The sequence below is a fragment of the Azolla caroliniana genome, unplaced genomic scaffold (genome assembly GCF_043228905.1).
Source record: "Azolla caroliniana isolate FFs.n. ecotype wild unplaced genomic scaffold, voAzoCaro1.0.p SCAF_126, whole genome shotgun sequence".
Classification (NCBI taxonomy): Eukaryota; Viridiplantae; Streptophyta; class Polypodiopsida; order Salviniales; family Salviniaceae; genus Azolla; species Azolla caroliniana.
In genome coordinates, this window is record NW_028230561.1 from 1 (window position 1) to 23,949 (window position 23,949).

The 23,949-nt window shown below is 36.0% G+C and overlaps 2 protein-coding genes across 4 annotated transcripts; one reads left to right on the plus strand and one right to left on the minus strand.

Moving 5' to 3' along the window:
* Positions 1–906: 906 nt before the first annotated feature.
* LOC147849110 (uncharacterized) lies at positions 907–8,363 on the minus strand. The gene is made up of 10 exons (XM_087337785.1): positions 7,946–8,363; positions 7,572–7,772; positions 7,004–7,126; positions 6,872–6,909; positions 6,700–6,781; positions 3,022–6,213; positions 2,610–2,768; positions 2,177–2,287; positions 1,940–2,082; positions 907–1,440 (listed from the first exon to the last, which is right to left on the minus strand). The coding sequence occupies exons 1-10, from the start codon at positions 8,018–8,020 to the stop codon at positions 1,182–1,184; spliced, it is 4,383 nt and encodes a 1,460-aa protein (XP_087193911.1). The 5' UTR covers positions 8,021–8,363; the 3' UTR covers positions 907–1,181.
* A 14,047-nt stretch (positions 8,364–22,410) lies between these two features.
* Positions 22,411–23,928, plus strand: LOC147849111 (uncharacterized). 3 transcript variants are annotated; one of them, XM_087337790.1, is made up of 3 exons: positions 22,411–22,548; positions 23,047–23,301; positions 23,664–23,928. In XM_087337790.1, the coding sequence occupies exons 2-3, from the start codon at positions 23,065–23,067 to the stop codon at positions 23,757–23,759; spliced, it is 333 nt and encodes a 110-aa protein (XP_087193916.1). In that variant the 5' UTR covers positions 22,411–22,548; positions 23,047–23,064; the 3' UTR covers positions 23,760–23,928. The 3 variants fall into 3 exon arrangements, with proteins under 3 accessions (XP_087193916.1, XP_087193914.1, XP_087193915.1); XM_087337788.1 differs by lacking the exon at positions 22,411–22,548 and adding an exon at positions 22,571–22,824; XM_087337789.1 differs by lacking the exon at positions 22,411–22,548 and having other exon boundaries at positions 22,840–23,301.
* The last annotated feature ends 21 nt before the right edge of the window (positions 23,929–23,949 follow it).

Genomic DNA, 23,949 nt, shown 5'->3' on the forward strand with positions numbered 1-23,949 from the left:
AACCAATGTAATCCCTATATTTCTTAAGATAAATTAACTGCCATCGCCATGATTCATCACCGTACTCTGGCTGAAGTTTTATTGTGTGTTGTGTGTTAAGAAGCAATTGTTTTTTGACTTACAATTTCTAGGAAATGGGTAGTGTTCCTTTATATGAAGCTTTAAAATTGTTTATTTATGAAATCGTGTTGGAAATGGAGAGGGTGGAAAGATTTGTACAATGTGAAACTTTTCATCACATTTCTGTGCATATATGAGATCTTGAACATTGAGAAATGATGTGGTATGTGCATCCATGGATCAACTTGAACATTGGATGACATCAACTATGCTCTTGTCGATAATCTATGACCATTGAACATCATCAACTATGTTCCTGTTGATCATTAAGTATGACCAAATCCCAATGATGTTTTAAAACTTTGAAAATTACTAGAAAATGTATATGGCACTCATTGGTATATTCTATCTTGTGAATAAGATAGAATCCACAACCTTTTTAGCATCAGAATACATACTTCTGCAAAGATATTATATGTTGTAAGGGTGTGAAATCTTTCATACCTTTCATTGTTTATTAGGAGCATATCCATAGATGGGCACAATCAAACTGAATTTGTAAATAACACCAATCAATAATATGATCTCGAGCCAAACCCCTTAGTATTGGGGGTAAATCAATGTATTTGCAATCATATTCATAATGTTTGGGAAATGTTACGCTAATCAAGTATGTTCTTTTAGGACCATTACAGAATTGAGAAGCCTTAAGAATATTTAGAAGCTAGTGTAACATACCCAAAGTTTGACATACAACCATGCTGCTGTTACTTATTTCCCTACCAGAGTTACTGTAGTAATTAGTAATGCAGATGAGAATGAGCGGGTGCGGGAATAAAGAATGCCAATTGGGCATTTGAATTTAAGAAATTTCGATACAATAGGTTGGGCTAAAGTTTGTAGAAAGGTTGTGGTAGTTGCTTTGGTCTTTAAGACCATATGTACATTGAATAAAATTTGTGTATGGAAGAAGATCAAGTGGGTAGTTCAGTCATTCCAGGCCCAGTGCCTGGTAAGCCATAGGTTGGCAGTTCAACTCCCACCCACCATCGTTTCAACTTGCAAATGGACATGCAAGACAAGATAATAAAATGAAATAAACATTTTGATTTGAATTTTCATCAGAAGTTGGCACTCTTTTTAGACATCAACTTCCTTGCACCTTGAAGGGTCTTGATTGTCATGACTAACTGCCCTCTTTCAGCTTCCACCTCCGCAAATTGGAGGCTCATGTTGAAGTATCTATCCTTCATATCCTTGAGTTCATCATTGAGCATCAAATTTTTTCTCTTTAAATCTGCCAAATCATCAAGGATTTGCTCTGCACTACCAAGGTTCTGTAATGCAGCAGTATGAACATTCTGTTGCTGCGAAAAAGCACTAAAGATGAAACAAGCAACAAAGTTAGAAGCAAATCTTGAAGAGAGTGAGTCAGAAAGACCATGATTGGAGCTAAAATGGAAAAATTAGTTCCCTACAGATTTTGGTTGATTATCTAATCTCAATCATTTTTCTAAGGTGGTTTTAATTGACTGCGACTCTGCGATAGCCAACTAATACTTAATTTATACACACAGGTGGTTTTAATTGACTGCAAGTCTGCGATAGCCAACTAATACTAATTTATACACACAAGTGATAGCCTGGTATGTTCTTCCGTGGTCCACAAATTCAAACATTCTTTCGACATCCAACAATGTTTACCTTTGAAAAGTGATATTTGAACATTTAATATGCAAAAACGGAACTAAATTGACATTCATGAAAAATACAAAGATGGGGTAAAATATACTAGTAGGAGATCATTGCATTTATATGACACAACTGGAAGATATGTTTTTTGCTCCATCCCTACATAGACTTCATTGAATATATATACCTTTGAAGCTGTTTCTTGTACATGTTATTTGCCTCCAAAACTTCTGCAAGCTCAACCTCCAAGCTAGAAATTTTTTTCAGGATACTATCACTAGTTGCTGCAGCACTGAATTTAGAGAGTGCGTTGTCAAGTTCTTTTTTTTCCTGAATGTTAAATCAGTTGAATGTATAAGTTTTAGTTTAGACAATCAAGTAGCCAAAAGTAGAAAGCAAATCGTAGCAACATGAGATTACATACCTCTTTTACATTTTCCAGTTCACGTTGCAAAGATTCATGTAAACATAATTTTGCAAGAAGCTCAACCTGTCGCTCAGAAAGTACAGCATTTTGGTTCTGGAGACTGTCAAGCTGCAAAATTCAAACGCAATCTAAGCTTTTTTGAAGACATAGATCCAATAAGAAAAATAATTACATAACCCAAAATACAAACGAGGATGGATGCATGGTATTACAAATATTAGAGTTTGGAGCACATTGAGAATCAATTTACTAATATACTGAATATTTCTCAAGAGGATTCATGATGTTATTGTTTTAACTTTCGAGCTATACATTTCAGTCTGACGCTTGAAAGTTCCACCGTGCATCAGTCAATATGTCTAGGAGCATTTCATTACAAAAACATTTCTTACTAATATCAGCATACAATGCAGATCATTAACCACTTTACCTCTTGCAAGATTTTATCCAAATTCGAATTGGAACATTCTTTCATGAGCTGTTTGTTAGCAAGTTCAAGGTGTTCAATCCTCAAGGAAAGCTGAGAATATTGTTCCTTTAATCGTTGCTTTGATATCTCCAGTTCATCTGCTTTCTTCTTCACCTCGCCCTAACAAAAGTCCAAATATTTTGAATGGTTAGGTAAAAGCACGAGAACACCTCAAACTTTTGGATGTCTACCAGGATACCAAGGTTTCCAGAAATTAGAAGAACATCAATTTATAGTAGTAAATTTTGCATTGCATAGGGGGTACACTAATGTATTCTGGTAAACATCCAAATATCAGGGGTTTTTTATTGGTGTTCTCTTAGATAAAAGAGGATCATAGACTAAGACTATGCATATCCTGTTATAAAGTCACCTCTAAAAGCTTGACTTTCTCTCGCAAATCAGCTGCTTCTTTTGCTTCTCGAGTTGGAGGTAGATTAGATAATGGACCAACCTTGTTGCTCTCCCTTGAAAGATACCTTGCAATGTGAGAAACAGGGCTTCCACCATTGATGGAAGATGCTTCCTTATCTCTCAGTTTCTTCTGTGATAAAACAAGTGCATTTGTCTGATGTGCTAGTTCCTCTTCCAAAGAGTAAATCCTCTTCTTAAGATCTTCCCTTTCAACGTCCTGTTCAGAGAGTTTGCGTTGATTCTCAGCAATTTGTTTCTTCAGTTTACTTACTTCATTGTTTCTCTCTTTAAAGTTTGCGTCCTCTTGGGACTGCAACCTCTCTTTTAACGCTGTCAGCTCTTCTACAGTATTTTCTAAAGATACCTCTACTTTGTCTTTTTCTTTCTTCAAGGAGGCAAGAGACTTCTTTGTTGCTTCTTTCTCCTTTTTGTGAAATTCACATTCAGCACTTTTGTTTCTTACCTCAGATACCATCTTCGCATATGTCTTCTCTTTATCTAGCTCTGAAACTGTGCATTTTGCCTCCAATTCCATTATTTTCTGTGAACAATCTAAGTTTTCATCTTTCAAAAGCTTGGATTCCTTCATGACCTCTTCCAAATGTTTCTTCATATTTAACTCAGTCAACATAGCTTCATGCAGCTTCAGTTCCAACTCCTCTTTCATGGTTGAAGCTTCATTCTTGACCACATCCAAGATCTCTTGCGATTTTTGAAGAGCTTCCTCTAGCTCAACCTTTTGAGCTTTCAGGATTAATACATCTGAAAGGGTCTGCATTTGTTTGCTCTCACAATCAGAGACATCTCTCATCAACTGATTTAATCTCTCTTGTGATCTTGTCAGCTTTTCTTCCAGTTCAGCCTTTTCTTTGTTTGCATTATCAGAGGATAGATATTGGTCAATAATTTCTTGTTTCTGCTTGACTAACACTTGAAGAGAGGCAATCTCATTGGCAGCACCATTGTATTGCTCTTCATGATCCATAACTTCTTTCTCTAATTTCATAATGTTTTCCAAAAGCTTCGCCACTTGAGTTTGCAAATTTGCTTTCTGACCTTCAAGTTCTGATATTGTTTGTTCCAAATGGTTTCTAACCTCTGAATCAGATTCCAATTCACCTTCTAGTTCCCTTATTTCATTCACCAATGTATTTGTGTTTTCCCGGGCCCACTCTATATCCTCTTGAGCATTCTTTAATTTCTCTGACAGCTCATCATTGAATATTTGCAAACCTTTCGAGATTGTTTCAAGTGCAGATTTGGAAGATTTAAGGGAAACTATGGTTTCTTCTAAAACAGACACATTCTCCTCTAACTCTCTGATTTGAGATTGGCAAGTTTTGTTCTCTTCTTGTAACTTGTGAATCTTGTTCTCCATTTCCTTCTCATGGTTTTTGAATTCCACTATTTCATCCTCCCGTGCTTTTAGTTGAGTTAGATTCACGTTCATCTTTTCAATAAGCCCTGAGTATTTAGCTTCATCATCGCCACACCTTTGCAAAAGCTCCACACTCTTTAGCTCTTCCAGAGTTAGCTTCTCCTGTAAAATGCCATTAAAGCTCTTCACTTGAGCGATTATGGCTTCTGCTTCTTTTTTTGCTTCTAGCAAATTGGACATCTGTTCTTCTAGAACTATCTTTTCTGCCTTTGTACATGAGATTAGCTGTAGTGATTCCTTATATTTGCTATCTGTAGATGAAAGACGTTCCTGAGTATCTGCTAGTTGCTTCTTTAAGGTTGTGAAATCATGATCCTTCTCTCTCAAGCTTCTATTTGTCGTCTCTAGTTCTTCCACTTGCTGTAAGACATTCTTGCGGTCTTCCTCGGCTTTGGTTGCTTTCTCCTTGAGCAATCTGAGCTGCCCTTGTTGCGATGAAAGCAAAGATTTCTCTCTTTCATGACTCTCATTCTCCATTTTTAAGGATTCCACCTCATTCAACAAATTCAAAGTCTGCTGTTGAAAGACCTGAATCTCTTCCTTTTGCCCATCGTTCTCCCTTTTCAGAGCCTGAACCTCCATCAACACCTCAGAAGTATGCTCATCTAGGCTTTGAATTTCGGTTTCCAAGCGTATGTTCTTGGAACGAAGCATCATAACCGAAGAGTTTAAATCATCAATAAATGTCCTGCTGCTGGCCAGCTTGATTTCATAAGATTCTTCACACTCTTTCAATTTTTCCCTCATTTCGCATACTGTTTCTCTAAGTTTTTCTACTTCAGCTTCATCGTTTTCATTGCTTTTGCTACCGATCTTCATCCTTAGCTCTGTAATTGCACTTTCTAGCTGAGAAATTGTGATGTCCCGTACTTTGGCTTTGTCATTCGACTGCTTCAACTGGGATATAAGATTCATATTTTCCTCTGTAAGTTCCTTTGAATCACATTCGAGCTCCTCTAATTCTTTCTTAAGGGCATCTACAGTATTTTTTAGGTTTTCATTTGCAATTTCCAGACCTCTTAAATCTGAACTTTGAAGCTCTGCATCCTTCTTTTCCTGCAATGCCTTCTCAAGGTCCTGAATTTCTAATAGCAATTCTGAATTTGAATCCTGGGTCTTTCTTAGCTGAAGTGTCAAATTTGAGTTCACATTCTTCTCATACTCTAATTCTTCTTGTAATTCATCACAACTCCTGATTTGTTCAATACCCATCAGATTCAGTTTGCTTGCACACAATGACTTCTCCTTCTCCCATTTGAGACTCTCTTGTTCTTCGGATAATGTAGTAACCATCTTTTGCAATCCTTCATTCTTAGTTATTTCTTCTACAAGCTGCCTCTTTAGTGCACGAATCTCTATATCCATCTCCTTAGTTTCGTCATCCCTCAAAACAGCTTTTGATTTTATAGTTCTCATTATTGCTGAATCAGCAGCCTCTATATCTTTGCTTTTGTAATCACTCCATTCAGTTAAAGCTAACATCTCATCGCAACTGGAATCACTTGACAGTGGTGATTGGATTTTTGAATCTATGCCAGTCATCCCAGGGTAGTATTGAAAACCATTCGGCTCCTGATAGCTACTTATAGAGCTCGAAGGTGACATGAATACCTCATCCCCCTCTCTCGCAATGTGAAACCGAGATTCACTACGGTCTGGGGTTAGAGGAACCTCAATTGAATCTATACTGTAGCGAGGAGGAAAACAATCATCCTACAAGAAGCAGAAAAACATTCTGACTGTTTTTAGTAGGAATCATCATTAGTGCAATGCAATTAATAATGCCAATTATTTGTAGAAGCCCTCTGTTTTTCATTCAAGTGGGATCATATCACCTCAACTGCCCGTACATTACAAGGACAGATGTTACAACTCACTCATGCAATAATGGAGACAATCAGGCCAGAGGGCCATTTGCTCATGGAAGACCATTTGATTGGCCATAATATAGATAGTTATGGTCTTGACGTAAGCCTAAGCTAAATGGTAAAAATAGGATTCAGGTGGCCTGAAATTAAGGTTAACTTGTATACCTAATTGTGTAACCCTTAAAGTTAAGTCTAGATCGTGGTTATTAGCTAACCAGATTTTGGCAAAACTAATCACCATCAGCGAGCCTCTGGGTTAATTAATGTCATTAATGGATGACTGTGTGTATGCTCATATCCTCTTCTCAGAGATTAAAAGTATAATACTAACCTTATCTTCCATTGCATTACTTTCAAACCCATCATGCAGAGGAACTTCATTAGATGAATTCTCCCCCTCATCTTCAAGCTCCCTGAGAGATATTATGAATGTGATTACATATACATTATTTGCTTGCATCAAAAGCATAAACATAATAGAGTAACAAGATTAGATTTCATACCTATTAACGTCCTTCTGCATGTCACGTTTTATCTTAACCTATCCAGAAAAATCCATATAAAGATCCATTAAGATTCACATTGTGTAACCGTATCATCATCATATCATGTACGCTTCATGAACTATGACTCACATGTAAAAGGCTGCCAAAATTACAATTTTGCAACGGTAAGGACAAGGAAACTGGTACATGGGCCAGAGTATATTCTGTCATATCAATGGTGGCCTCTCCGAGAATGCCGAACCGAGATAAACCCTGAAATTTTAAAGAGAACAATGATGTGATCTTTCATTCCAAATAACCTCCAGACTTTACTTGAATCACATCAATGATAAAATCTTTCACGCCAAGATGACTACATATTAAAAATCTAGCCTAGTGGCAACAAGATCCACTTCAACAGGCAGAAATTAAGTCTGGGTAACTCTGCATAGAACCACAATTTTATAAAGATCTTTACTAGCATTTCAACCCCAAGATAATTAGACTTGCTTCTGCAGTAAAAGCAACATAATTTACCATAGAAATCACCTGTTTATAAAACTCTTTATTTCCATTCAAAATACAAATATTCAATAAAGCAGAAGGTCATTTTGAATATAAATTGCAAGAACAAACGAAGACCATCCATCCCTTAAGCAATGCAAACCACGACATTTAACTTGATCTCCTAAGGCATGAACTTTGCAAGAAAAATTACCATAGAGACCACCAGTCTATATAGCTTTTTATCAGAACTTTTGCCATCAATATCCCGAGAAAGAAATGTGGATTCGAACACAGGATCTGACCAGAAACAAGACCCGTTTTTCACTATCGCTTTCCCTGTTTTGGCAATAACTTTTCCTGTTTCAACTGAGACCAAAGATACCAAGAGTTTGTCCCATCCTCGCCGGGGAACCTACAATATCATATCATCCAATAACTTGACCACATTTTCATCTAAGAACCTCACTAATGTAGCATACATTAGCTTGGCCATGTTCACCAGACTTAATATCCAATCACTTGACTACATTTTCATGCATGCAACATGAGATTATGCGACCCAAATGGAGTGCACTTATAACTTACCTTCGTAGCATGAAATTCAAGCTTAAAAGTAACTTTCTCCTTTGTTTTAAAAGGCTTCTTTTGAGAGGACTTCATCGTATTGAAGAAGATCAGACGACCCAAACGCTCAGCTATAATTCCAATTAATTAACCTTCATATCTATCTAGAGCTTGAACAATTAATGTACGTGAGCCAATTTGGGCACAACGTGGATTTCTGATCTGAGGTTAGAACCGTGTATAAAGAAAAAAGCCATGGTCTGCAACCAAAGACCGAATGGATTTGCAATGATGCAAGAATGCAATGGCAGAGAGCCTAAAGCAGCTGGATTTCGATTAAAACTGTAGCCTTCACGTGAGAGAGAGAGAGAGAGAGAGAGAGAGAGAGAGAGAGACTCTTGCTTCTTGGTAATGTTTCCTTTTCTTCCTCCAAACCTTTTGGTTTTGTTGAAGAGAGAGATTGGGACGTTGTGAGCCCCACCATGAATGAAACACCCCTTTCTTCAAAGTGTTCTTTTGTAAAGACTTTTGTTACAATACTACGGCCTAACGAAAAATGATGACAGTTTATATATATATATATATATGTGTACATATATCCTTACAAACAAACAAAAGAATGCAAATGATGCTGTGATGTGGATTGAAGACCTTCAAGGGGATTCAGAGATGACTGTTGTTGGATATAAGTGTGGTGACATGCAACAGCTATTAGCCTATGATTGCTATGCTATCCCTATATCCCCATATAGGGATATGGATATGGATATAGTATAGAACTTCCTTCCATCAAACCTTTCCCCCCAATCGTATCAATAAAATTCACCATAGTTATTGTCATATATTCCTTTAATAGGCATCTCATATCTCTCTTTTTCAGTAGTTCATTTACCAGATAGAGAAGTTTGTCTCTTAATCGAGCCCGTTTTCGATGCCCTAAACACTGGCAATCACATCGTGTCGATATCTACGCCATCACCCCTGTAGTTGGATCTTCGTTTTTGTCATGTCCTTTTTTCTCACCTCTACCCTTGTGTCGAGCATTATATATCTATGCCTCAACGCCCACTACTTGTATGTATCTCGTGAAAAGTGACATCTTTTAGTTGCTTATGTGCATATGGCATTAGCATTAACTAGCATGATAAAGCCCATAGTTTCCATAGGTTATAAGGAATGAATGTCTATCTCGTGGCATGGCAAAAGTAGTCAGTATGAGTTTAAGCAACTATAGCAAGGTAAAAAGAAGCTTCGTGTTGTAGGATGTATCTAAGAGATAACTTTGATCTATTTGAGCTCATCAAAATTTAGGGGGGGACACTCCTTAGATTTCCAATTTCATGGTATCATTGTTTCATGCGTAGGGAACATAGTGGGTGTTGTGACCACATCATACTCCTACTCCTAGTTTGTAACAACTCTATGTTTTCAACCTATTAATTACGTCATACTTACAAGCAACATGTGTGCATTGTTTATATTATTCACATAGATTATTTGACAAGGGAATAAGTGGGCTTGGTGGGTGGATCTCCAAACACATGCGGCCTAATCAGTAGAGTTCTCTTAACTCTACCTTGTTCTTGTTGAGGTTGGGAAGTTTTTGAATATATTTGGCTAAGAAAACACTCAGAACGTGATAACATGTTTCGTATATGTTATAATGCAGCCACACCAGAACATTTTGGCTTTTTAACACCTCTTGTTATTGGGATTCTCAAAACTCCTAGAAGTTATTGCTTCACCCTTCATGCTTTTGTATTGCTTTTTTGGTTGTTTCCTTGGAGAAGGAAGCTTATACGTATTGATATATGTATGTAAGGATTGAACGCAAGTGTTTTTAAATTATTATAGTGATTAGGAACATTATGTTTACAACAACTAGTAATGTTCGTAACCAATATGTCCAGTCACCAAATTGCACTAGTTACTTTGCATGACTACCTACTAGTATGTTTGGAATTTACATATATTGCAACAAGATAGCACTCCCATAAAAGTATATTGTTTGTGAAATAATTTCATGAGTGAAAGTAATGTATGCCTTATTATAAGCAAAGATTATGTTGTGTAGAGAAAAAACTAATGCTCCATTAAAACAATGCATTTGTTATAAAAGTGCAGCTTTTATTGCGGCGTTACGTAATTTTGGGTCAAGACCATGTTTGAAACTAATTATTGCAATTTTCTGGACAACATAAAATTATATTTCTTGCACATATTGCTATGTATAAAGAACATCTTCCAAGGATTTGGCCACACTAAAAGATTGTTAAAGATGTTTCATTATATTCAAATTGTACTATTGTATGTCATCTCTAGGATACAAGATCATTTTAAACATTAACCCATATATATATGGGATGAAATAAATCATATATACTTTATTTTTTGCAAAGTACTTGTTTTACACATGGGTGTGATCGATCACCAAGAGTGCGGGAGATCGAGGTCAAGAAAATAATTGCAATACATGTAGATTATTGACACCTCTCATATGGTGTTCATGTCGAGTAGTGTGATAACAATGTCATCAACAAGCATCGTGTTTCCCTAATTCTATGGTAAACATGAAATTGGTGAAGAACTTTATGATTTGATCTATCCCAATGCATAAACATTGTAAAATGTAATCTTCTCATGTGAATTACAAGGTATTTGAAACCTCCCATGCACATGGAATCTTTTGAAAAGTAATATAATCAATACATTCTTTACCATTGTTCAAGGTTTACCAAGTTGTATATTGTTAGTACCTATCTCACTTACCGCCCACCTATCATGCAAATACTAGTTTTTCTCGTTCCATGTACAATACCTAATCCTCTTTACTCATGTTATTTCATTGAAGGAAACTATGCACGTATGAAGACCATGTGTCTTTGTCGAGCATTGTGCAATTCACTATTTATGTTCCATAGTTTAATGTGAACAATTTGCTTGCACATAACAAAGGTCATGTGACAAGACTTCTAATTTTCAATTCACTTTTATGTTTCTTAGTTTCATGAGAGCATTTTGCTTGCACATAACAAGATCATGTCATAGGACTTATAAATTGTTATTTCTACCTTAAACTTGAAGGGTTCCATATTAATCATGCTTTCTAAACCTTAAACCTAAAGGAGTTGAGTGTGCCATCTTGAAATTCCTTTTGCTTATGAATAAAATGTTTTTCTTCCATTATCTTCAATTGCTTTTAGATGTTGTTATAGGGATAGAAAATATTGATATGTCTAGTTATGTTGAGCATGTTTATTTCGGCCTAAACTTTTTGTCAATGAAAGTTGTCCCATGAGCATGTAACCACAAAAGAATGTATTTCCATGAAGTTGTTAAAGCTAAAATTAATTCATTAAGCTGCAACAAATGGAATAGTAATGTTGTTGTCTATAACAATTACTTTATTCGGAAATGACAATGTCAATAACAGCATGAAAATCAAGTTTTAATATATTCAATGAAATCCCAAGTATCTACATACATTACTGAAAACCAACTTGATGCATATGAGGTACAGAGGATCATGGATGATACTAACATTTCTTGCTTGAAAGATATAAGCACATACATAAATGATGCCTAACCATAGAAAGATAAACTTTGTGCTTCATAATGTTATATGTGTTTAACCAACCACGCGCCTCAATAATACATATTTAGGTACCATATGCATTGTAAGGATAGATAATTCAGTTTTTAAACTTGTTCTAGAGTATCTATTGTTGCTTAAAGTAGACGACTGTGAAATTTTTAGTGGAAAAAAATGGGGTTGGTTACAATCACTCATGAATAGGGATGTGGGCCCCTCGACAACAAAGGCCAGGATCATCCTATACTTTTTTCTCTTTTCTCTTGAAGTAGACGAAATTTTTAGTGGAAAGAAATGGGGTTGGTTACAATCACTCATGAATAGGGATGTGGGCCCCTCGACAACAAAGGCAAGGATCATCCTATACTCTATGTGCCCAATGTTGATTTATATATGCTCAAAAGTACAGGTGAAAATGTTTGAGACATCTCACCATATTCTTCTTTTTCCAAAAAAAAACACTACTTCGCATTAGTTAGCTAACAAAGTACATCAAAGACCATCAAATTTCAACAAAACTCACTTTGGCCTTCTCACCAAAATGATCATAGTCAACACCCCCTCATTTACAACAAAAGTATCCCATCAACTCTTTTAACATGGTAATTAACTTGTAACACAACTATACATATTTATAGCCCTTGATCACTAATGGAAGCCATTGGCAGAAACAACTATCTAGGTGCTTGGTAGTTCCATTTAGGCCCTGATGATGATCTAACCACCATAGGAGAACTGCTCCATTTCAGTATAAACTTTGATCGAGCTCTTTCTGCTTCAATCTCACCATACTTCTTATATGAGTTCATTCTAATAGATCTATATATAGGCAAGAGCATAGAAGTAAGATAGTACATGATGCAAGAGATGAGTCTATGAAAGGGATATGAGAATTATATGGGAGCCTATAATAAGAAACAAAACCATGGTTACGACAATTTTACAAAGAATGTTAATGACTAGTCACCTCCAATACTTGGTTACTTCATCTTTCTCGAGCATGCAAATCCATAAGATAAAAATATTGTCTAGAATTATACACCATGTTTGAAAAAACAACTTTTCACTAGTCGTAGTAGTTGGCAAGAATGCAAGTATAATTTTACATAAACATTGTGGTTGCTTTCCAGGCCCTTTCTAACGTTAGTCGGTGTAGTTGGACAATAATCCACATGACATTACTAATAAATACCATAACATCCATTATTGCAAAGGCATAGGCTTCATGGCCAATATTAAAGCCCAATTTTCGTGGATTCAAGGGCAGGATATGTCGGAACCTACTTTGTCCACGAGTTCCCTATGTCATCCTTAGTTTGATCATCAAACTTCAAAAGTAAATAAAAATATTGAGGACAACTTTGAGTTTATATTGCCAATAAGCCCATTAAAAGGTTCACGATAAATAGGGAGTACACACTTTTCCAAGGGACGTGCAAGAAATGTTGTTATTGAATGAGATAATGTTAAGATTGTTGAAGATAGAGTGTATTTACATGCCAATCATAATAGGCATAATCACGTTTTTTTCTTTAGTTAAAAAGTAAATTTACATACCCCTCAAATTTCCAAAACTTATATGCAAACACGTGTGCAATTCACTTGGTGTTGTAGTGAACCTTTCACACAATCTTCTCAATGATGTTCATATTCATTTTTCTTTTCTAGAAGAAATTTATTGTTTCTAAGGATAATAAGATGATGATTAAAGATTTCATAATTTTCAAGGATTTATCTTCCAAACCTTGCTCATAAGGATCATTGAAAGGGAGTTTGATTCAGATCCATGTCTTGTGGCTATTCTAGTGGATGCATATGCTAAATGTGGCATTTTTGAAGATGCTACTACAGTAATTGGACTACTTCTGGATGCAAACACCCTTGTAAGTTTGCTAAAGGACTGTGGCAGTGTAGTGGTAGCTTATAAGGGCATAGAAATTCACAATGAAATTGTGAGATTGTTGGAAGACAATATTGAGCTTGGGAATGCTTTGGTGGACATGTATGCAAAATGTGGCCAGCTTGGAAAAAACCGAAAAAAAATTCAATGATCTTTCAGATCGGGTGTTGTGGGATAGAGTGGCTTCAATAGTTGCACAATCTCTACGGAAAACATAGCATTGTAGCTGATGTGCCTTTTTTTAAACTAATGGAAGGATATTTTGTTTAAAAAATTAAAAAATTTGATATTTAAACTAAACACATGAGATCTCAACATTTTTAAGAATTCAAAATGAAACTATTGGATTAAACTATGCTTCTTGTCTAAACTTCTTGGCTTTTATTTGTCATTGCAAGAGTGTAATGTTTTGAAATGGGGAGCATATCACCATCATAGCCTTGAAGACAAGTGTTAAAGGCCAAAATTTATAGAGCTAAGGGTAGGACAAATAGAAAATTGATTCTCCTAGGATTTCAAACAACACATAAGGATTTGGGACATGTAGGAACATGTAGTGGTTTGAGACACTAAGTAGTGAGGAGTTCACCAATGCAAAGGGGTTCTATGACTATCTCCTCCCATAACACAACATTTGTGAGACATTATAGATCTTTTTTATAAGGGATGTTGATGGGGTCTCATATCCCCGCTTATCCTTTGCACATGGGTGCATAAGCACATTTGATCCATTATTTTCGTTAACCATTTGATCTAAGGGTAGGACAAATAGAAATTTGATTCTCCTGGGATTTCAAACAACGCATAAGGATTTGGGACATGTAGGAACATGTGGTGGTTTGAGAGACTAAGTAGTAAGGAGTTCACCAATGCAACGGGTTCTATGACTATCTCCTCCCATAACACAACATCTGTGAGACATTATAGAGTCTTTTTTATAAGGGATGTTGATGGGGTCTCATATCCCCGCTTATCCTTTGCACATGGGTGCATAAGCACACTTGATCCATTATTTTCTTTAACCATTTGATCTAAGGGTAGGACAAATAGAAAATGATTTTCCTGGGATTTCAAACAACACATAAGGATTTGGGACATGGTGGTTTGAGAGACTAAGTAGTAAGGAGTTCACCAATGCAAATGGGTTCTATGACTATCTCCTTCCATAACACAACATATGTGAGACATTATAGAGACTTTTTTATAATGGATGTTAATGGGGTCTCGTATCCTCGCATATCCTTTGCACGTGGGTGCATAAGCACATTTGATCCATTATTTTCGTTAACCATTTGATCTAAGGGTAGGACAAATAGAAAATTGATTCTCCTAGGATTTCAAACAGCACATAAGGATTTGGGACATGTAGGAACATGTGGTGGTTTGAGAGACTAAGTAGTAAGGAGTTCACCAATGCAAATGGGTTCTATGACTATCTCCTCCCATAACACAACATATGTGAGACATTATAGAGACTTTTTTAATAAGGGATGTTAATGGGGTTTCGTATCCCCGCATATCCTTTGCACGTGGGTGCATAAGCACATTTGATCCATTATTTTTGTTAACGATTTGATCTAAGGGTAGGACAAATAGAAAATTGATTCTCATGGGATTTCAAACAACACATAAGGATTTGGGACATGTAGGAACATGTGGTGGTTTGAGAGACTAAGTAGTAAGGAGTTCACCAATGCAAAGGGGTTCTATGACTATCTCCCCCCATAACACAACATGTGTGAGACATTATAGAGACTTTTTTCTAAGGGATGTTGATGGGGTCTCGTATCCCCACTTATCCTTTGCACGCGTGTGCATAAGCACATTTGTTCCATTATTTTCTTTAACCATTTGATCTAAGGGTAGGTCAAATAGAAAATTGATTCTCATGGGATTTCAAACAACATATAGATTTGGGACATGTAGGAACATGTGGTGGTTTGAGAGACTAAGTAGTAAGGAGTTCACCAATGCTTAGAGACTTACGGATGTTGATGGGGTCTCGTATCCCTGCTTAGCCTTTGCACGTGGGTGCATAAGCACACTTGATCCATTATTTTCTTTAACCATTTGAACTAATGACTTAACATTACTACATAATCATAATAGCAATTGAGCATGGTTACATGTAAGATTTATCATTCCCACACATTAGCCCTTATAGTTGTTTCCCTCTAATGTACCTGGAACATTTGGAAAGATTTTATTTAACGTTCTTGATTAATCAGAGCTCATGTGGCATTATCTAAAAATTATCCAAATAACCTCGACCCATGAACAATTAATGGGATCAAGATCTTTATGTATCTAATTATAATAGATTTCAATTCGACAAGAACCAAAGTGATGATGACCCTAACTGACATTGCATGTAAAGCTACATGATGAGTTTGTATTGACTTCCTTATTAAGACGTTGATTTATCCTAAGCTAAGGATATCGAGATTGAGGAGTGGTGGTTAGAGAGAATATATGTCACTCTCCATAAAACCAATGGTCATCATTAGATCTTGATCAAGGATATGATGGACACTTAGCTTAATTTTCTTACATGGTGCCAAGCACATGAACACGTATGTTTAGAACTATCATTCCCAAACAAGGTTTGGGGAATGTTTCAATAAGTTCAGGTACATCAAAAAGCCAAGCAACACTCCATGGATTATATGTTGAGTTATTTTACAACGTTGATGGTGTTCTTGAAATTGAACATTATAAATTACTATATTAGCTTCAGCTATTGATAGCATCACCAAATATTACATTGGCTTCAAATATTTATAGCACTATTACTACATTGATTTAAGATATTGTGTAGAAAATGTTACAACAGTTCAAGGTATTCATAAACTTGCACAATTGCGCTAATATGTGAATTTGTTTTGAGACAACTCTTCTTAATCTTAAATTTGATTATACATATTTTTACATGATATATAGATTCCCATTTTTCTTAATTAATCATGTATGCACATTCACAACAATAATTTTAAACAATATTAATGGTTGATGTTAACCCCTCATGTAGTTGAATTCATCAAACGGGCCATCAAGTTGTAGGCATGATATTATTTATTTCTTGATGGATTGATGATTATTCAAGAATTAAAACGATCCTATGGTGAGCAATGGAACAAACAAGGCAACATAGATACTCGTATTATGAAGTTTGATGAAGCTATGGGAGGGGTGTCCTTGAGTAGTTGTGCATAAAATAATCTACAAATTATAAAACCTCATTTTTATTAGTTTACGTTGAATTCCTAAGAAGTCACAATAATATTTGTACACATGGTTTAATTGTAAAGAATACTCATGAGTTGTGTATACACAGACACAACTTTACCTTAATTTCCTAGGAAGTCATTATAATGTTTGTACTCATGATTTGATGCTCTAAAGAATACTTGATGAGTTGGGTACATATGGATTGTGGATAAGTTTGAGTGTGCGACATGTATTCTATTCTACAAATTGTTGGAATTGTGTGAAATGGCCAATTATAAATAGGGAAAAGTACCAGGATACCCTTGGAAGTTCGTCTATTTACCAGAATGCCCCTGGATGTTCCAAATTTACCAAAATACCCCTATGTCCAGAAAATTACACTTTATAAAGTAATTATGCACTCAAATCTTTGGTAAATAGGGCTAGTTCGGGTCCATTTCTTCTATCTTTGGTAAATAGGGCTTGTAGATTTTAGTGTATAATTACTTTATAAAGTGTAATTTTTTGGACATAGGGGTAGTTTGGTAAATTTGGAACTTCCAGGGGCATTCTGGTAAATAGACAAACTTCCAAGGGTATCCTGGTACTTTTCCCTTATAAATATGGTGAACCATGTGGGCAAGACCACCTCGTTGCTTGCTCGCTCACTCGCTCTCTGTGGACATGTGTACCAAAGTGTTAGGAGGCCACGTTTTCTTGGATGCGTATGGGGTAACATCAAGATTAGTATTATTAATCATCTAAGCACTAATGACAATGTACATAGATATGTAGTCACTCTAACTATTATAGTTATAGTCACAATCGATGCACTAATTACTACTCATATCACTACTTTTGTATTTTCCATTTACAATTCAAAATCAAAGAAGCAAACAACTATAGGTACAACTCTCATAACGGTCATAAAATTAGGGAGTTTCTAGGGACATTAGGTAATATTTCTAGAAATACAAATGGCATGCACGATACTATCACCATTTATATGAACGATAATATAAAGCATTCCCCTTTTCTTTTTCTTTTCTTTTTCTTAAAAAGATACACCTTGGTATTATGAAATCATAAGAAATACAAAAGTTGTGTTGGATAAACAAATATACCGACCGATTCCCTTGTACTCTCATCATAGCCGATTTGTTGAGCATAGCAGGCAATAAGGGCTGATCAAGCAAACACATATCGAAGATGAAGGTATTCCAGTACCACAGGTAACATACATATGAACCAAAGCAGTGGCAAGAAAACCTTATTCTCCAACAATTTCCTTTTCATGACCTCATCATGAATCTAGAGCAAGACCTTCACTTCGCATTTGTTCCCCTTATCTAGTTCTATCCCTCTTGTGCCTCTAGCTCTCCCATTAACTTGTCGTTCTCTCGCAATCTCATGCTCTAATCTCTCCCAAACCAACTTGCTCTCCCCTTCCTAACTAATTGTCCCTTTCTTTCTTTCTTGTACGAAGGTTGGATGCGAGTGGTCAGACAAGTTGTTACGAAACCCATTAATGCACCCGGGGGTGTCTAAATCTCATATAATGCATCACTTTACGAGGACGGTATTGACCGCATGACCCAAGACACAATCTTATCTCTCGAATCTCAAGAGACATTCCGACTCCCCACCACCCTATGTCTCTATGTGCATGTGTATAGAGAAACCTTATGGTCGTTGGACGCTAAAGATATATGTACATACAAAGGTACGATGATGTAGCGTTACTATGTATTGGAGGAGCACTTTCTATGCGTATTGTAGTAGAGTAGTATATATGTATATGTATATATACATCCCTCTCACCTTCGCGCTCGCGAAGCTCAGGACCGATTTCGATCGCAGGATTAAGCCTATTGTCATACAGGCGTGCAACGCAGATCTGATCAAGTATATCCACAACGTCCCGAGATGGTCTTCCAGGATCTGAATTCCGAGGATATGTTGATGTATCTGTTCTCTTCAACCTCCTACGGCCACCAAATTATTTCAGAAATATCAGATGATGATGATGATGATGTAGCGATTAAGGCAAAGCTTGAATCCTTACCGGAGACGGAGATGATCGATCCGGCCAATGGCTCAGAGGAGTATGTGTGGAAGAAGGAGGTGACTTTACTGGACACAGTTCGTAAGGAGATGGGACCTTCCGCCATATAATTGGACTTCTATGAATATCCGGGACTTGGAACAGATAACTCGTAACAACATTTCCGTGAATGGCCTGGTGGTGGGATCACAGCCTGCTTCTTGAACCTTCCAAGTGAGCTTGGTTGGCATCACATTCATCCCCCATCAATAAAAAACATTCTCTCTTTTCATCACATTCACGCATATTATGATCACGATCCACGCTCCTCACTCCCTTCTATAGCTTTCTTTGCCTACATATTTCACTTCTATATATACTCAATTCTCTAACACGGATGTTTTGTAACTAATTTGGTGTATGTAAAATTTGTGATATTGCATTATGGTCCTTCCAATGTGTTCAAATTCATAGTTATATAAAAAATTGTTCTGATTGAATGTCACACACACACATATTAATGAGTGGCAATCAGACTTGGGTCCTGGACTAAACAACCTAAACATAAATCAAAGAAAAAGAAACTTATACCATTGTAGAGCGGCCTGTGGTGATTCTAGTATAGAGACGAGGGAATGGGGTATATGTTCATGTTCTCTTGTAGAGAGAATACATATATAGTAATGCTACCCTATGTTTATAAATCATAACCTATTGCAATGATCATCTCATTCTCTTTATTCTCATACTTTGGTGTTTGCTTGTATTAGCATAGGAGGTGAGATGTTTGTTAGATGTTTAACATCCCCCTCGTCTATTGTGCACACTCGTAGGTTTACCAAGCGAGGTGCCAATAAGGGTGCCAAAAGTGGAGGAGAATAACTCAAGTTTGTCCAGATTGGTAGGGAGTAGGAGGTGTGCCAAAGAGAAGTCAAGACGAGTGTGTGAAGCAAGGTGGGACATGAGAGGTCAGAAGGAAACGTTGTGGGATGTAGAGCCCTATAGAAAGTGGGGAACACCTTCTAATAGTGGGAGTGTCGAGAAGCCAGGAGTATGTGATGGTGTGGAGCACGAATTTGAGTAGGGAGAGAGAGGGAAACTTTTAAAAGCTTAGTCATAAAATTCATGCATACATCTTTGAGCCACATGGACGTCAACATTGGCACACAATACTAGAATGTGGGGAAAGCCTTCTACTAATGGGAGTGTTGAGAGGCAAGGGATTATCTGTAGGATGTCTAGTTAGTTTTTTGTTGTTTACTATTGTTGTCCAGACTCCATACTATTATTTTTAAGTTGCATAATATTGCAATGGATCAAGAATTGGAAGACTAAAGTTGCAACCAAGGAAGCCTTGCCTTCATAAAACCACATTATTTGTATAATGTTTCTAGGAGCTACACATGATGACATTAAAAAGGCTAAGGAGATGTGGGAATTTGTTTGTTATTGCTTCAAGGTTGAAGATTAACATGAATAAATATGTTCTAATTTCATGGATTGAACAAGATATAAATGAACTAAAGTGGTTAGGGGAAGATACCACATCATGGGTGATTTGTTGACATCTATTTAATCGAGACATTTCTTATGTTTCTCATATAGTGATTATCTATTTAATTGAGACTAACATATTTCTCAATAACAAGTAGGCCAATAGATGGATTATGGAGGACACAAATATGAAGAGTTAAAAAAGATGTATCAAGCTTGCCCACTTGAGAATCGAGATCGACTTGGCACTAACACTTCTCATTTCTTTTTCTATACAGCTACTCGTAAAATGAGAATGTCTTTTATTTTTATTTTTTAGGTTCCAATAGTCAAATTTGACTTTCCATTACGATATCAGCTATCTACAATCTCATGCTTAGACGATGGCATCAAAGCTTCTATTAATTATCTCTCTATGATCAAGTCAATAAGAGGGCACACGCAACACACATTGATACAATATAAAGAGTGTTGTCTACGACTCATGTCACTATAATTGAGTGTTCTCGCATCCCTACTCTGTCTCTCTCTCTTCTTCTTCTCTTGTAATTAGCTTACCCTAGTGGTAAGTTGTTAACACTACAAACACGACATCTTGAGTTCAAAACCCAATTTTCTCACCCATGACCACCTGGTCTCCATTGGGCAACCTTACCAACTAAGCTACATCCATTGGGCTCTCTCTATCTCTCTCTTTGGGGTATGTCTCCAATCATTTTATCATTGTCTAATTATTTGGACTCTAGTCATCACATTATCCATTTATTTATTTATTTACCTCACTCTTTGAATCCATTATCTTTAGTTTAGGAGACATAAATATACCCCACAAGCTTAAAGTAATATGTTAGCATTGAACTACTACTAACTTATTATGTTTTCTACATAATCAATCATTGGGAGGGATGCACTAACCACACATTTTAATGAGTGCTTATATTATTGTTAATTATAGTAATTAACGTTATGTGTAGTATTAATTCAATAAATCTTTTGTAATTGATGTGATACATCAATATCGGTATTACTAATCATCCAAACACTAAGCACAATGTGCACAAATATCTAGTTATTCTAATTAATGTAGTTATAATTTCATTTGATCCACTAAGTATAATTTACAGCTCACATCATTGCCCTAGTATTTTCAATTAGGTGAGTCTGGTCACTCGAAAACCTAATTCAAGATTAAAGAAGCAAACAACTCTAATTATGACTCACTTAATGGTTACAACTTACAGGTTGTGGATTGGCATTTTCCTTGAACTTTAAAAAAATATGAATTGAAGTTGCATGTGGGAACATCTAATTTCCAACCTGGTACTTAAGGTAATATTTCTAGAAATACAAATGGCATGCTAAACCCCATTAATAAGACCAATAATATCGAGGATTCCTCTTTTCGCAAACTATTCCTCAACAAAGTTTCTTTGTTTGTCTGGTATCTCTTGTTGCTATCTCTCCCAAACTAACTTGCTCTCCCCTTCCTAACTTACTCTCCCATTCTTTCATTTTTGTACTAGGGTAGTGAAGACCCTCGTTTCTATTTGATTTAAGATTCATATATCCTCGTTTCTCTTTAATATAATATTTGTAAATGCTCTGAACGGGTGAATCTAGGGCTTGGACGGCCCTGAACTCGTTCCGGGAATGCTAGACGATCAGGGCGTCCACTTTATTATATCTACATATAATAAAAACGGGAAATGTAGAAATAGAAAGAAAGATATATTAACGTCTTCTAAGACCAAAATTGGCCCACAAGACAATTGGTTTACAACAAAAAGGGCAAAAGAGAAGTAATAAAAATGAAAAAAAAAAAATAGCGTGGGGTGGGTAGGGTTCTAGGGGGTAGTGAATGAAGGAAAGAATGAATGATACATACATATACATATACATGTACATGTACATATATGATATACATGTACATAGGGGGAGCGACCTTTTGAAACATTGGGAAATTATGAATGTGGGTATATATCAGTACATCACACGTGTGGGTCTCGTTAATGTTCAATTGGCTGGCCTCTCCCGCTAAAGTTGACGGCGTTGGCTTCGGGCGAGAGGCTGGCGAGGGGTCATTAAATCTAACGGTGCCGGTCGCCGTCTCCATTACTAATGATTTTAATTATTAGTATTTGTTTTGCTATTTAATATCATTTATTATTTGTTTCCTTTTTTTTTATGGCATTGTATAAATATCATGTGTGCACATTCCCATCACTTCATTTCTATTTTTTTAAATTAGTTAATTATTTAATCTTTATTTATAAGGATAATAGTTACAAACACTTAACATAATCTCCAGCCAAAAAAATAGAATTCATTGACAGATTCCATTGAAATTTCATATGCATAATCGTAATTATATACAAGTAAAATAAAAGGTTAGTAATTCTATTCTCTGTATAAATGTTTCCTTGATTAACTTTAGTGAACTTTTTTTTTTCCCGTGCTGTGCATTGGTTAAGGTCTATTAATGATAATGAATGTCTGATTCATTTTCATCATTAATGTGTAATATTGTGCCAGATAGAATTAGTGATATACAGTTGGTTAATGATGTTGATAGATGAACTTCTTCTCATTAAATAGCTTACACTGATGACCTCCCTCTCAACGGCCTCATTCTGAAACCACTATATTTCTGTCTTAAGAACTAGGTACCAACCATTAACTTTTATGTGTTGCTTCCTGATATTTTTAGACACTCATGCATTTGTTTATAAGATTAATCAACACGGATTATATCGATGCTGATGCTTAATTGCCCAATTAAGATATATTTGAAATACATTGGCCTAAAGACTTACTAGATAATTAACCATAGCTCAAGAATGAACTATATTCTGACATGTATGTGTGTGTTGTTGTCATTAAATAAGGTTGCTAATTTGTGTGAGATGGGTAATGGGGTGAGATCTGATCCACATTCGTCCAAGAACGAGTTACATGTGGTGTCCGCGAATGTCTCGGTCCAAGTGTTCAACAATGTGGACGTGTCAATTACGATGAACGTCCCAAAGAAGAGAGGCTTTTGGTCCGCCCTCATGCAGGTCTTACAACACCATGAAGTCGAGATCACCAATGCTGCACTCTACACCAACCAACATAGTGACTTCCATTCCATCAATTGCAAGGTGTGACCAACCCACACTTTACAAAATGCATACATGCATGTGTTGGCAAACAAACAAGTGCACCAAGGCTAATCACATTATTGAGTGACACTTATAATGACATTGTGATGAATGATGAACATCACCACTAGTTTGATTTACTTTTTAGTACTCAATTGCATTCGTTGGCAAACAAACAAGTGCACCAAGGCTAATCACATTATTGAGTGACACTTATAATGACATTGTGATGAATGATGAACATCACCACTAGTTTGATTTACTTTTTAGTACTCAATTGCATTCTTTATTTGTATGGCAATCAAATGATGTGTTTGTGGCCATTATATGTTTTAATTGTCTTTGATGATTGTCTTTGATAGTTGGATGAAGAGTCCGGCATACAAATCGAGGACATTGAGAAATTTCTCGAGGACCTTTGCTTATCAGAATTTAATATTAAGCCATATAGGCTCTAGTAAATCAATATACCCCATATTGATTATTGCAATTCATGCCAATATATTGAATCTCAATTAGAGACTTATGAGATTTTGTATAATTTATTCAATTGAAGCCAACTTTTTTGTAATATAGAAGTTTTTCATCATGGAACCTTAATTTGAAGTTTTTATTTAAGATTCTTCCTTAATGATATTGTGATGTATC

Excerpts from the sequence above, each read along its gene's own strand:
- LOC147849110 (XM_087337785.1), bottom strand. The coding sequence starts at position 8,020 with ATGAAGTCCTCTCAAAAGAAGCCTTTTAAAACAAAGGAGAAAGTTACT. Across the intron at positions 6,910-7,003 it reads ATTTTGGCAGCCTTTTACAT|GTTAAGATAAAACGTGACAT; the intron begins GTGAGTCATAGT and ends TTTTCTGGATAG. Across the intron at positions 1,441-1,939 it reads TACAAGAAACAGCTTCAAAG|TGCTTTTTCGCAGCAACAGA; the intron begins GTATATATATTC and ends TTTCATCTTTAG.
- LOC147849111 (XM_087337789.1), top strand. The coding sequence starts at position 22,999 with ATGAACTATATTCTGACATGTATGTGTGTGTTGTTGTCATTAAATAAG. Across the intron at positions 23,302-23,663 it reads TCCATTCCATCAATTGCAAG|TTGGATGAAGAGTCCGGCAT; the intron begins GTGTGACCAACC and ends TGTCTTTGATAG.